General features: G+C 36.2%; 1 protein-coding gene across 1 annotated transcript; it reads left to right on the top strand.

Annotated features, from left to right (window-relative positions):
• Positions 1-623: 623 nt before the first annotated feature.
• LOC103944891 (protein JINGUBANG-like) lies at positions 624-2,308 on the top strand. The gene has a single exon (XM_009355364.2). It carries the CDS (start codon positions 806-808, stop codon positions 2,186-2,188), a length of 1,383 nt encoding a protein of 460 aa, XP_009353639.2. The 5' UTR covers positions 624-805; the 3' UTR covers positions 2,189-2,308.
• The last annotated feature ends 13,614 nt before the right edge of the window (positions 2,309-15,922 follow it).

The following is a 15,922-nucleotide window of genomic DNA, read 5'->3' as shown; positions in this document are numbered from 1 at the left end:
ATATTTATAAACGTATCCACGTGTTATCAAGACACTATTGAAAGTATTGATATTATCGATAAAATCCACAAAAAATTCTAATATATATATATATATATATGTATGTATGTATGTATGGAGAGGATTCGTGACAGTATTTATAATACACAACTTTTATGTATGTATGTATGGAGAGGATTCGTGACACTATTTATAATACACAACTTTTTTTTACACAAGTTTTTATGGAGCCCATTCTTTAATGCATTTTAATGATTCGAACCGTTTATTTTTTAGAATATCCTTCATAGATAATTCTTACAAAAAATTAACAAATCCAAAACCATTAAGACATTTATTTGTATTGAAGAAAATGAACGAATACATTTATACAAAGAACCCTAAACCCTTAATCCAACAACCATATGGTTTTCAAATTTGGATAATTCTTGGTAGACATGATCTTTGAATGATGTTTTAAATGATTTTGAGTAATGTTTTAAAAGATAGATAATTCGGATTGTTGAAATACCTTACGGTGTAAGCACCATAAAAAATTGTGTAAAAAAGTGATGACACGAATCTATCCCAATAGGTATATATACACCATATATATAGGCACATTCAATTCCTAGTACAAAATGGTCCCCTGTCCAATGTCTCCACAATTCAACAACCTCCCCAACTCCAAATCTAACATCGTAAGTTTAAGCACTTTTCTAACAAGCACCCTTTTAAAAACTTAGTTTTTCATACCATTTTTCTGCTGTCACGTACTTCATTGAAAATTTCTGACTCCGTCCTTGTTTGCTTGTTCAACTATGCCATGGAGTTTCATGGCGAAAGAAATCTATGGAGCTTCATGGACGAAGAGCGAAAGAGCATCAAGTTACCTCGGAGACTTTCTTTTGGTGATGGTGACCAGCAACAAAGTTCATCAGAACCCGAAAACATTCGTTCGGCTTCTGCAGCAAGACCGGACATAGCTGCGTCCGAACCAACAATACCTCCGAGGCCTATGAGCCCTGGGACACCGTGGACACTCTCCCCGGTGCGCACCTCTCCCTCCCAATCCCTTCTTTACCACTGCATTGCCTCCCTTCACCGCCATGAAGGCAACATTTTCTCGATCACATTGTCAAGAGATTTTATATTCACTAGCTCGGAGAGTAGCCGGATTCATGTTTGGAAGCAACCAGATTGCACTGAAATCGGTTGCATAAAGGCTACTTCAGGTCAAATTCGAGCTATCTTGGCCTCCGGGAAAATCTTATTCACCGCACACGGCGACTGCAAAATTCGCATATGGAATGCGTCGAATGCGGAGAATTTTCGACCGAAGAAGATCACAACGCTTCCTCAAAGAGGCCGGTTTTCGCTGTTTTCAAAAAAGAGCAGCCAGCAGCACAACGATCGCATCTCTTGCCTAGCTTACAACAAGGAAGACAAGCTCTTGTACACAGGCTCATGGGACAAAACAGTCAAGGCATGGAAGATCAACGAAAGGCGCTGCGTGGATTCGTTTGTAGCTCACGAAGGCCACGTAAATGGAATCGCGATCAACCAAGAAGACGGCTGCGTGTTCACTTGCTCCTCGGACGGCTCAGTCAAGATTTGGAGAAGGGTGTTCGGTGAAAGTTCTCACATCCTAACCATGACTCTCAAGTTCCAACTTTCGCCGGTGAACGCCTTGGCGTTGAGCTTGTCATCCACGACCACCCTCCTCTACTCCGGCTCGTCAGATGGGCTAATAAACTTTTGGGAAAAGGAGAAGATGTCCGGGAGGTACAACCACGGAGGGTTTCTGCAAGGTCATCATTTTGCCGTCCTTTGCTTGGTAGCGTTAGGAGACCTAGTTTTCAGTGGCTCCGAGGACTCAACGATTAGGGTTTGGAGAAGAGAGGAAGGGAACTGCTTCCACTCATGTCTCTCCGTGATAGAAGGGCATCACGGACCGGTGAGATGCTTGGCAGTGGCTTTGGAGACGGAGAATTTGGTAAGGGTGAAAGGTTTGTTGGTTTACAGTGCAAGTTTGGATCAAACTTTTAAGGTTTGGAGGGTTAAAGTTTTTCCTGCTGAGAAGGTAAACTTGGTGGATGAAACTGCTGCTGCCAAAGACCCACAGAGAGAGATTGTGGAGTGTGAGACAAGCCCTGTGTTGTCACCTTCATGGGTGGAGAAAAAGCTTCAAGGCAACTATTTTCAGTAGGAGCAAATAAGCTAGGACATGTAAGCTTTGATCTTGCTTAATTAGCAACCTCCATTTTTTCCCAAAAATTTAGAAAACTGTCTTTTGAATGATTTGGAACGGGAAATGATTTCTGCACTCTGTTTATCTTTGTCATTTAATTCTCTTTTAATTTAGGGATGCGATATCCACACACTCTATTTTACTTTTCACACACCTTTTTAATTTTCGGCCATCGGATCGGATAAATTGAAGAAGATCAACGGACAAAAATTATCAAGGGGTGTGTGAGAAGTAAAATAGGGTTTGTGTATATCACATCCCTTAATTTATTCAATTTAAAGGCCAGAAATAAACAATGGTGTGCAAATTACAACGTATTTCAAAGTAAAGCCTTGTGAGATTGAGATAAGAAGCAGGATCTAGTTTCGACGAGGATACAAGATTTCAACTCACATTTCGACCTCTTTTTGGTACTATCAAGTCCAAAACTAGTTGTTCAAATTGTTAGAAACAAAATTGGGGAGTTGAAGTTCTTTTTCTTCTAAAGAAACCACATTTTTGTGACAAATGCGGCCAAGTTTAGATGCATAATCATTGAATTACAGCTACCAGCTCAGAATTAGGTTTACCAAAACCAAACCAGTAGCAATGGTTCCAGATTTGTTTTTGTTTGGGGTGTCAATGAGTTTATTGTCAACCCATCTACCCCATTTAATGACTTGCGGTATAAGTTGTAGGGGCTATTTTACTTTTCACACACACCTTATTAATTTATGTCTTTGATCTTCTTCAGTTCATCAGTCCGATAACCGAAAATTAAGAAGGTACATTAATATTGCAATATTTAAACCATTTTCTTTCAGAAATTCAATGGCCATGTTTCATTTTACTTTAATTGGCATCAACGGCGGTTTGGTATTCCGGAGAACAATCAGATGGGGCTGCAGGTCTGCTGTCTCCTAACTTTGAGTCTCTTACGTGTTTTATTTTTAATTGCTTGACACGTGTCCTTCAAAATTTAACGTAGAATTAACGCTGTTAACTTCTACTATTTTGCATTATTAAAATAGAGTTCCAAGAATCCTTTGGGCACACCCATATCAACCCAGATCAACACGGCCGACAAGACCCCATCTGGTAGTCGCCGGAAAAAGAAAAAAGAAAAAACCTCTTCTTTCTCTCCATTTTTCTCTGCTTTCCTCCTTCTTATCTCCCATTAATATTATAATCCAATCTTCCAGCCAATGCTATAAACACAACCTCAATTCACAAAATTATGTGCACGCCTGTACCTGGACAAAATCAAGATGAGAAAAATCGAGAGCTGCGATGCAGAATTCAAACGTTTTAGAAATGAAATTGAGACGGAGTCGATAATCGAAATCTAATTAATTCGCAGCCTGCAATCGCACTGGGTTGGTCGTGGGTGATGACGATTCGGTGGCTACCGGGCTGTTAGGTGGGGATTGATGGCGATTCGGTGAGGTAGGTTGGTCGTGGGTGATGACGATATGGTGGCGGTAGATCTTTTCCTGTGCCTTGCATTCATCACGGTTGCATGCAACTGCAATCACAAAAACAAGAATCCCAAATTGGCTCTTACGGTGAGATATAAGTAAAACATCAAAAGTAAAAGAGTGCAAATCAAACACAGCAGAAAGTTAAAGATGGCAATCAATACCTTTAAATTCTGAGTAGCATCTTTCTCTAGAACAAGCCCAGCTTCAGTGTACGCATCGATGATGACTTTGTTAGAATATGATCATGATCATAAGTCCTAAAGCCTGCTATTTGTGAAGGACTGAATGAAAGTATGAAAACTGGTTTTAACACTTCGTATGCACTAAGGTAACTTTTTCAATATTGAATAAGGATTCTAATAGGAGAATTACATGGATTGATTGTGTATAAATAGTAGTTTCTGCTCTCACAAAACACGCTCAATATTCAACTAAGACCTATTGTTACTTTGAGTATTATTGGTTTTGATAGAGAGGAGGAGGCCTGCTACTTGTTTGATTATGGCTTCATCTTCTACCACTGCTGCTGGTTAGTTTATATTTCATACTTGCAGTATATTTATTGATTTGGTTATTCATGACTTATTTAACTTGACTAAGATCTCTAGGAAACTTTAATTATTCGTGGCATCAAAGCCTAAGTTTTAGTTAAAAAAACTCAGAATAAAAAAAATAATTAAAAAAAAAAATTAAAGGTTTCGAACACGGGAACTGTCTTTACGAAAAACAAAGATAATGTTTGTTTTTAACATATATAATAATAATAATAATAATAATAAATGCCGTCGTTTCGAATTGGGGCTTTTTGTTCGAATTGAGGTTTGGAAAACTGGGTTTTGTTCCTATTCTTGTTTTTATCCTTTTAATTCATAAAAAGCAGTCAATCTGGATTATAAATAATTTATTGCTTCCGCTGTACTCTTTCGTTTTCAATCTATATTTTTACTGTATTTCGTTTTCGTTTAATTCAATCTTTGCTGATTCATGAGAAAGTGAAATATTTTTAATTCCTGCACTTCTTAATGATTTTGAACCTTATTCTAGTAAAACACTCTATTTGATTCAGCAACAATAAAAACTCAATAGACTTGTGCGAATTGGATTTAAAATGCATACATGTTAATTATGATTCTTTATTTTTATAAGATCTTGCTAAAAGTTGAAATCTTAATTATCTAGTTTTAATTAACATGACTTAAATTATTGTATCTAGATATCTCCAATAATTGATTGGTTTTGCTTGATGGGTCAAAAACTCTACGGTTCAATATCAAAAATGTATGCATGTTATATACTGCAGATTTTGGTTTTTGAAGATTGTGTTATCCGTTAATCAAAAGGAATTATGTGTGATGAGTATTGAACTATCTATTGATACATATTCCGAAAAGTGGACAGTTTTTGAATTGTTTGATCTATGTGTATCCTTTATCATTGGGACTACATACATGGTCAAATTGGTTCAAATTTTGTTCTGTAAAGTTTAACTAATAGTAGAGAAATCAGGAACCAATTGGTTCACGTTTACTGATTTCCTTATGATCTGCTACAGTTTCACTAAAAACCTTGAGTTTGGCAAGCGCTCTGATTCTCACTGGTGGAAGTAATTTCAAGAATTGGAGATGCAAGATCAAGTTCCTACTGATACTCAATAAATTTGACATTGCAATTGACAATCCACAACCCTCATCATTGACTGACAAGAGTTCCAAGGCTGAGAAAGCAGAGCATGAAAGGTGGTGGATATCAAATAAATTGACATTGTCAATTTTTGGAGGCTGGCATGACTGATCATTTTAGAGGAGATATCAAACAACATGACCTTGTTGTTGATTACTTCAAGGCTATTGAGGAAAAGTTCCAGGTACCACATAAGGCTGAAATTGGGCATTACATGCCACTCTTGACAACAGACAAGTGTGGGGGTAATGGCTCAATTAGGGATCACATTTTAAAACACTCAGATGTTGCCGAGAAACTCAACTCAATGGATGTACATATTTCAGAGACACAATTGGTCTTTATGGTGCTTCAAGCACTCCATGTTAAGTATTGTCAACTGAAAGTCTCATACAACACTCAAGGGAATCTCTGGACACTTGATGAGCTCATTGTTCAATGCGTTCAAGAAGAGAAAAGACTAAAGCAAGACAAGGGCAAGGAAATTGAAGCAGTGAACCTTGTACATGCATCCAAAGGAAATAGCAAGAAGGGTGGCGGATTTAAACAAGTAAGAACTCTAAGTCTTATGATAATGTCTCTAAATCTGGTATGCCTGCTAAAAATACTGAATCCTCTAAGAAATCTGTCATAACCAAGCTTAAATGTTTCTTTTGCAAAACCAAAGGTCATTATAGGAAAGATTGTGAAGTTTTTAAGCATTGGCGGAGGAGTAAGGGTAATACTAATGTCTATGTATGTGAGAGTCTAATTTGGTTGAAATTCTGGCTAATTCTTGGTGGTTTGATACTAATGCATAAGTTTATGTAACAAATTCACTGCATGGTTTTGAAAAACAAAAACAAACAAATAAAATGAAATATAGTGTTTTTGCTGGGGAAGAGACTAAGGTTTTTGTGCCTACAATGAGAAGGAACCTGGTTTGTTCATCAAAACTAACTAAGAAGGAACTTGGTTTGTTCATCAAAACTAACTAAACAGAAATTGGTTTTTCTTGGGGGATAATGAGGGTATAAAGTTTTTTCAAAAGAATAATTTAGATTCAATTTTGGGAAAAGTTTATTTACATGAAAAGCTTTGGCAATTGGATTGTTCTCTTGAAAATGAATATGTGCATGTTTTAAATGTAAACACCAAAAGGATGCATGATTTTGAAAATTCTTGCATTTTGTAGCATAAAAGGTTGGGACATATTTCGAAAGAGAGAATTTTACAATTATCTAAATAGAATGTGATTCCCTCATTTGATTTTCAAACTGAAAGTGAATGTGTTGATTGTTTAAAAGGGAAATTGATAATACTAGAAAACTAGAGGCTAGGAGGAGTCTAAATCTACTAGAAGTCATACACACTAATGTACGTGGTCCTTTTCTAGTTGAAACTATATGTGGGAACAACTATTTTGTGAATTTTATTGATGACTTCTCTAGATTTAGTTTTACTTATCTCATTTGTGAAAAATCAATCATCCTTAGTTGCTTCATAATTTTCAAAACTGAGGTTGAGAAACAATTAAATATAACTATTAAGATCGTTAGATCGGATAGGGGATGAGAGTATTTTGGCAAGTATACCGAGGCAGGTCACAAGAAGAGACATTTTGCTCTATACCCGGAGAAACATGGTATCGTGGCATAATATACGACACCTGGAACACCACAGCATAATGGAGTCTCAGAAAGAAGGAACAGAACCTTGATTGGGATGGTGAGGAGCATGGTGTCAAGAGCTAAACTTCCAGAATTCTCGTGGGGAGAAACACTCAAAATAGCAACTTATATACTAAAAAAGGTGCCAACCAAAGTCGTTTCACAAATCCGTTTTGAAATTTGGACTAGAGGAAAACCAAATTTTGATTATTTTCATGTTTAGATTTGTAAGGCTGAAGCAAAGTTCTATAATCCACATGATAAGAAATTAGATGCAAGAACTCAATCTTGCTATTTTGTTGGCTACTACAAAAGGTCCAAAGGGTTCAAGTTTTACAATCCACAAGCTCATTCAAGAATTCAAGAGTCACATAATGCTATTTTTCTCGAAAACCAAGATGTGGCATATTTGAATCAAGATGAATTTAATTTTGAGATGAATATGTCTTTCCTGCAGAAAATCACAAGATTCTTCCTATATTCCCTCAAAAGACTAGTCCAAATAAGAAGAAGATCATTAAATGGCAGATTGTGGACTTGAGACAGAAACTGCATCTAATCAGACCCGGTAGGAAGATCATGTTGTGCAAATACAACAGCAAATTGAAAGTTCAGAAGCACCTCGAGCTAAACCTGAATTAAGAAAAACGACAATTGAGTATGACATAGGTGATATTGATGATCCCATCACCTACAATCAAGCTCTAGAGAGCCCACAATCAACCTTATAGGTCAATGCAATGAATGAGGAATTAGAATCGATGAACAAAAACAAAGTCTAGACCTTGGTCGAATATAATTTCAAAATCAAACCTATAAGTCGTAAGTGGGTTTATAAAATCAAACGAGACTCCCAAGGCAAAATTGAAAGATACAAAGCTCGATTAGTTGCAAAAGGGTTCACTCGGAGAGAAGATATTGACTACAATGATACTTTTTCACCTGTTTCATCAAAGGATTCCATGAGGGTCATAATGGCTTTGACTGAACATTTCAATTTGGAGCTGCATCAGATAGAAGTCAAGACGACTTTCCTTAATGTAGAGCTACGAGATATGGTTTGCAAATTAAATAAGTCAATTTATCGTCTCAAACAAGTTTCAAGGCAGTAGTATCTCAAATTTGATCAAGTGGTTACAACTCATGGTTTCACTGAAAATAAGTTGGATGACTGCATCTATCTCAAGTTCAAAGGATCAAACTTCATTACTTTGGAGTAACCGAGGTATTCCTAAACCCACTTACGAGGCAGACCCTAAGTATAAAACTAAATATTCAGGGAGTGAATCAACCCAGAATTCGAGAGTGAGGTACCCACTAAACAACTATTTGTCTACCTGTTACCTGTTTGAATCAAATAAGTCATTTGGGAATCAATTGTCTACTATATATATTCCTAACAACGTGCAGGATACCCTAGCAGATCCTAGATGGAAAGAAGTAATGAACGAGGAACTAATGTCGCTGAAGAAGAATGCTACCTGGGAATTATCGGATTTGCCAAAAGGCAAGAAACTTGTGGGATGTAAATGGGTATATACAATGAAGTCCAAAGCAGATGGAACGGTTGATCAGTTTAAAGCGAGATTAGTGGCAAAGGGATACACTCAGAAATATGGCATACATTGCACAAACACCTTTGCGCTAATAGCTAAGATCAATATCGTTCGAGTTTTATTATTTATGGCAGCAAACCTAGATTGGCTACTGCAACAGTTTGACGTAAAAAATGCGTTCTTACATGGAGACCTAACCGAAGAATTTTATATGAACCTTCCACCAGGATGTATCGGAACATACATGCGAAAGGGAAAGGTACATAGCTTAAAAAGTCATTATATGGGTTGAAGAAGTCAACAAGGGCATGGTTTGGTAGGTTCACTAAATCAATGAAGGCGTTTTGGTATAGACAAAGCAATTGGGATCATACTTTGTTCTTAAAGTGCAAGAATGAGAAGATTACAGCACTCATTGTATATGCGGACGACATAGTGGTTACTGGAAATGATCTGGTTGAGTAATCGGAACTGAAGAAGTATTTGTCCACAGAGTTCGAAATGAAGAACCTTAGGTCTCTGAAATATTTCCTCGGGATCGAGAAGCAAGTCCAGGATATTTTTGTCCCAAATAAAACATATTATTGATTTTTTGAAAGAGACTGGGATATCAGCATACAAGTCGGTCACTACTCTGTTGGCCGAAGGGATGAAGTTGAATTTAGATCCAAATCAAGTACCAATAGACAAAGTAATGTATCAGAGGTTGGTGGGAAGATTAATGTACTTGGCCCATACAAGACCGGATCTACCCATGCTTTGAGTGTGGTCAGTCAGTATATGCACGATCCCGGGGAACAACATATGCAAGCGGTTATGAGGATATTGTGCTAATTGAAAGGAAGTCCAGGAAAGGGACTTTTGTTTAGAAAGAATGTGGATTTCAAAATTGAATGATATATTGATGTTGATTGGGCAGGTTCGATAGATGACCGATGTTCAACATTTGGATATTTTACCTTTTGTGGGCGATCACCCCCAATTCACCCTTCTTCGTCAAGCCCCAGCAAGAACACCAGCCGTTCTCTGCTCCGGCAACCCCTCAAATACACCCTCCTCCAACTTATGTCCTTTTTTGACACTACCTTAATCTTTTCTCAATTATCGACTCCACCCTCTTAATGAGATTGAAGGGATGAAATCTTCTCTATCGACTTGACTTTATCTGCCCAAGTCTTTTCTTCTTGGACAACCTGACTCTCATCCCTTTCTTCTCCAGTGAATCCACCTCTAATCCCTCTCCTCTCTGGTGACCCCCATTGCAACCCCTAGATGCCTATCATGTGTTATTCTCTAGTTGTTGTCGCTGCAACCCCATCCAAATATAATTTGAGTTTCTACAACAAGATAAAAGATTTTTATTTTTTATTTTATTTTATTTTTTAAGTAAACTTGATATAAGTTCAATTTTGTGAGTCATTATTATTTTTTTCTTAAAAAAGGGGACAACTAGTAGCAAGCCACTGTTATCCACCCTTTTTGGGGGCCGGGAAGACTCGCAGAGGCATTTAAGTCTCTCCCTAGTCACAAGGTTGGCTTCCACACCAGCAACGGGTTTCAAAACCAAGACCTCCAGTTTTTAATTTGAAGGGAGTCTCGCAAATCCCCAATACCACTGAGCCACCAGCTTGTGGTTGTGAGTCATTATTGGGTTTAGTCCATTTTGCTAAGTTAGGTCTATTCACTGATTATTCACATCAATTTTTTTTTATTATCCTTTAATAAAGTGTGATGCCATTTAGTACTACGGTCTAGTGGTATTCCTCTTCACTTGTAGGTTCGATTCTTGTCAAAGGTGAATTTGAACCACATTATTGCTAGTCCATTATGAGACTAGGTCCACCCCTTCCTCTTAGGGTGCGTTTGTTGCACCGGACTGTCTCGGACTAGACTAGCTTCAGGAACTAAATTGGACTGGCTTAGACTAGACTAAGCTGGACTAGCTTAGTGAAACATTTAGTGCAGTGTCGGACTAAAAAGCAGGATAATAACAAAATTTTATACAAATACAAAAAAATGGAACCCCAACGTCAACATTTTCTACAAAATCCAAATCCTAACATCCAAATTCCAGAAAAATCATAACTAAATGATCACCACTCTGGAAAAATCAAATCTTTCACTTGTATATGCATGACCAAAAAATCAATTTGAAAACCTCAAATTACATTTTACAACCCAGAATTGAATCTTTCCAATGAATCAAGAGAACCGGAATACCCCACATAACAGAAAATTCAACCCAGTAAAAACAAAATGTAGTCAGCAGCAATCAAACCTCAAATTTGCATGTTTGAATTGAATTTGGGAATTTGAGTACTGGGTAAATTTAAATATGTCAAGCTCTCTTTGTTTGTCTAACGGCGAGGGCCTAGGCGAGCTCAGAGGAATCGGACGACAGCGAGAATGGGACCTTCCTCGGAGGTTTGCAGCATAGAAGTCATTGTTGGAGCTCTATGCAGTTGCAATTTGGTCGGGTTGCCGAGAATATCGTCGTAGTTTTCTCGGATTTGAAACGAGGGAATGGTCTTGGCGTGGTGTTGTGATCTCGTTGGAGAAAGGACGCAACGCAGACGAAGCAAGGTCTTCGTAGAGAGAGGACGCCAAGCGGCACAAAGGAGGCGAAACAGGTCATAGCAGTCCCATGGTTTTCGAGGGGCTCCGCTAAGAAGACCTAGCAAGGGAGATAGTCCACACGAGTTCAGGCTAGTCTCACTTAAGTTAGTCCCCAAGCATACCAAACATGGGACAATAATCCTAGCTAGTCCAGTCCCACTTAGTGTAGATAATATCGTTTGTTCAAAAAAAAATGTGCAATAAATATCATCCTTTATTTATAGGTTTTTCTTTTAATCAATTTTAGGATTAAATATAACAATTAAATATTGTTTCTCCTTTTTCCTGCCCTAGTTCGTATCTCAGTTTTTTCGTCTACCTTTATTATAAGTTAATTGTGTTAACTAATCTATTTGGCTGGTACTATATATATATTATTCATCTTCTAAGCTGTCTTGTTTCACTCTCAAACCAAACAGTAAGATGTGGTCCAAATAATAAGTCTATAGGATTGGCATGAGTGGAGAGAGGGTTTAGCAAATACTCGAGGAAGGTAAGTCAATAGGATTTATGTTCGGTAAGTTTGTGTTTTGAATAATATGAGTAGATTATTTAGATCCAATTCAATGGCCAGCACTAGCTCTAAAACCAGTCTAGGAACAATTCCAAATGTAGTAAATGAAGAACAAAAGTTAGAATTTCAAACAAATGACAGTGTCGACTTTGGAGATTGGAATATCCCCAAAGTTTCATCAAAAAATATTTACAAAAAAAAAATGGTCAGTAGCCTCTTTTAGAAGTGAACACCATGTCAAAACAGTTGAAAAAGCCTACGCTCTTAGTAAAGAACATGAAACTTGCCAATTGTTTACACTAGATCAAATAAAAACTCATCACAAAGACAGTTATAATTACATTCACATTGGTTTAGTCCAAATAGCAGTCAAGCCTTTAACAAGAAGAGGCCTCAATACCTCTATTTTGTTATGTCTAAGAGATGCAAGATTCACTGATTTCAGTGATAGTATTCTTGGAATGATCGAGTCAAGTCTTTACAACGGACCAATACATTTTGATTGTTTCCCAGATCTCACAATAAGTCTTTCAGATCCTCACATGCTGGAGGCACTCACATTAAACATCAAAACTTCAGAGTACCAAGTCCTTGAAGGAGTCCAACCATTAGCCTTAATTTTTAGAGTTTACTACAAAGTCACAGGAGCAAATATGAATTTCCAAGCCTTAGTCAAAAGTCCAAGAGACCATACACTCTTAATCCAAACTAATCAAGAAAACGTCAACGTCAAATTACCCAGAACCATTAGGTGGTCAGATATCAGTCTATCTTCAGATTGGTGCTTGATCAATGAAAGTAAACTAGTTAGTATCCAAAATAGTCTAGTTAACCTAGACAACATAGAACAATATTTTGATGAAACAGTTAAAATCAACTTTGATCGTCCAGCCAGAGCTATAAGTGTCAACTCAAACGAATTTGCTCACTCACATAAATCCTTAGCTCACAGTAGGAATTCTTTCGCTGGATCCATGTCTGCTAGCATGGTAGGCCAAGACCAAGATCTCATCAATTCTTTAATCAACAAAAAATTGAAGGTAGTAGAAACAAAATCAACTGTCACATAGCAACAATTAATCAATGATTTGATTAATATCAAATTAAAATCAATAGAGACAACTTCTCAAGTTATCCATCCAGTTTACCAACCTAGTACTCAAGACCAAGGAGAACAAACTTCTCCAACAGCTTCAGACTTTGACGCAAGTCAAGTCAACCATCATTTACTCATCTTAAATAAACCATTCAAAATTCAATGGAAGAAACTTAATGCTGACATCGAAGCAACAGAAAACATTCCCCGTAGAGATATTTTCCAAAACAAATATACCAAAGAACAAAAATTGGACATTTATGATAAATGGACCAATTTCATGAAAACACACAGATTTGAAGTATTTTTCTTCAACTTTGTTGAAAAGTACTATGAGTCTGAAAAGAAATTAGAAGTCATCACCAAAGAAAATTGGGTAAAAGAAGACAAAACCTTAGTCTCTTCTAGTCACCCTCCACAAGAAACAATTTTGATTTTAACTGCTAATACATAAATACCAGCCGCTCATTTCAAACTTCCAAAAAAAGATGCAGGGGTTAAGCCAATCATTGAACAAAACAATTTCACAAACCAAAGCCTACATAACATAGGAAAACAATTAGACAAAATTGAAACCAAAATAGATAAGCTTTCTCAACCAAAAACCCCACATAGAGAAAAGCCATTGGTCAACTTCCTAGAATCTTCATCTAGCACCATTGCCTTAAAAACAATATCCACGAGCCAAAAAATAGAACAAATGTTATATGAATTAAAATAAGAAAAAACAGTTAATGTTTTACAACATCCAAATAAGTCTCAGGTAGAAACAATTTCTACACTATGAGATTCAGAAAATGAAACTGAAACCAATTCTATTAGGAAAGTAGAACAAGCTTTTCAAAATCTTGAATTGAAACGAATCACAAACAAAAGAGTCAATCCAACCACCCTTACCAAAAATTGGTATCCAAGGCCAACACCTCCGGATATTCAGTTCGAGGAAAGAAACATTCAAAATCAATTCTCTGTCTCAGCTGATAAACTCTATGAATGGAATATAGATTGTTTATCAATCAGAACAAGAACTCTTGAATAAACTACAACACATCTCTATGGTTGCTAATAGTTATATTACCAATCATAATCTCAGTCAAACACAAGTCGTTGACCTTTTGGTCACTGGATTCACAGGAATGCTTCATTCCTGGTGGGAAAAACACCTCATTGAACAATCACGAAATGAAATAAAAAAATGCCATTAAAAAGGATGAAGAAGGAATTCCCATCTTTGATGAGCATATAGGACAAGGAGTCCCAGATGCAGTCAACACATTACTCTTTACCATTATTGAACATTTCATAGGAACACCTAGTAATGTCACTTGCATAATTCATGACCAACTTAGCAATTTACGATGTCCCACCTTAAGTGATTTTAGGTGGTACAAAGATGTTTTCATATCCAGAGTCATGCTCCGAGAAGATAGTAATCAACCATTTTGGAAAGAAAATTTCATCAATGGGTTACCAAATCTTTTTGCTCATAAAATAGGAACGTTTTAGTTAATGAAGAAGGTATCATACCATATTATACCTTTACTTATGGAAATATAATTAATATTATCCAAAATGAAGGATTGAAAATGTGTATAGATATGAAGATCTCAAAACAAGTTACTAAAGACAAATCAATAGCCAAATACGAATTCGGAACATTCTGTGAACAATATGGATTACCTCCTATTACTCCATCCAACAAAAAGAAAAGATCAAAAATCTACAATAGGTACCCAAATAAATACTCTAGTAGGAGATATCCCAAATATAATAAATTCAAAAATAAGAATCTTAAAACAAATAAATTTTACGAGAGGCCTAGGTTTAACAAGTGGAAGAGAAACCCTCAGGAAAATTCCACTCAAAAAAAAAGAACAAAAAGGAAATTGTTACAAATGTTGTAAATTCGGTCATTATGCCAACAAATGCAGAGTCAAGAAAACAATCAACCAATTGAAAATCTCTGAGGAAGAGAAAGCCCAATTAATCCAAGTCCTAGTATTAAGAAACACATACCATAATCAATCCGAAAATGATTTAAGTTCTCTTCCAACAATTCATCAAGTAATCTTTCATCACCCAACATCAAAATAGGATGCACTGACACTTGTTGCAAAAAGATTTCAGTTCTCAATAAACAAGAAGAACAAGAAGATCAAGAAGATCTTCTTATTGAATTGATTAGCAAAGTAGAAGACCCTGAATTAAAGTAATTTTATTTAAAGAAACTTAAGACACTAGTCTCCCAGGAAAAGACCAATACTAGTCAACCGCAAGTATCCCAAAAAATTAGCCTTAGCACAACCCTAGAGAGATTCAATAGGTCTAAGAAAGAGATTACAGTTAAGGACTTACAAAGAGAAGTCAATAAAATCAAAGATGAAATTAGTTTTCTAAAATCAGAAAACCTAGAAATTCGTTCATATCTCAGTAGAGTTCAGACACAAACACTTGACAATAATAATGACGGAGAGCACAATAGTTCTTCCTCAAATCACAATTCAGATTCTTAGTCTGAAGAAAAGTCATCAAAAGTTTAATCTTAGGATTATTAGACAAGATAAGAATCCATAAATGGTATTCTAAAATCAAAATAATAATTGCAAATTTCCACCTAGAAACAATTGTTTTGATTGATTCAGGAGTAAACTTGAATTGTATCCAAGAAGGATTAATTCCTACTAAGTATTTTCATAAATCAACAGAGATACTTAGTGCTGCAAACCAATCACCAATGCAATTAAAATACGAAATTCAGAAAGCCCATGTCTGTCAAAATAATGTTTGTTTTAAAACCCCATTTGTTCTAATAAAAAACATTTCTGATCCAGTCATCTTAGGTCTCCCTTTTCTAGCCCTTTTATATCCTTTTAAGGTTCACCATAATCGTATAACCACTAGAATGTTAGGACAAAAAATAACATTTGGATTTTATACAGATACAGACCTTAGAAAATTATGACAACTCCAGTAGGTTAATATATCCAAATCCATCAATCTCATTACTAACAAATCACAACAAATTAATTTCTTAAAAGAAGAAATTAATTACAAAAGAATTGAAGAACAATTAACAAACAAATCTTTGTTACAAAGCATTGACAACTTTCAAAAGAAACTT

Source organism: the organism of the source record quoted next, unplaced genomic scaffold, assembly GCF_019419815.1.
Source record: "Pyrus x bretschneideri cultivar Hongxiangsu unplaced genomic scaffold, Pyrus_bretschneideri_v1 Contig26, whole genome shotgun sequence".
Lineage (NCBI taxonomy): Eukaryota > Viridiplantae > Streptophyta > Magnoliopsida > Rosales > Rosaceae > Pyrus > Pyrus x bretschneideri.
The sequence above is the reverse complement of the archived record's forward strand: the minus strand, read 5'-3'. Positions and strand labels throughout refer to the sequence as shown.

Coding starts and splice junctions, on each gene's coding strand:
- LOC103944891 (XM_009355364.2), top strand. CDS start 806: ATGGAGTTTCATGGCGAAAGAAATCTATGGAGCTTCATGGACGAAGAG.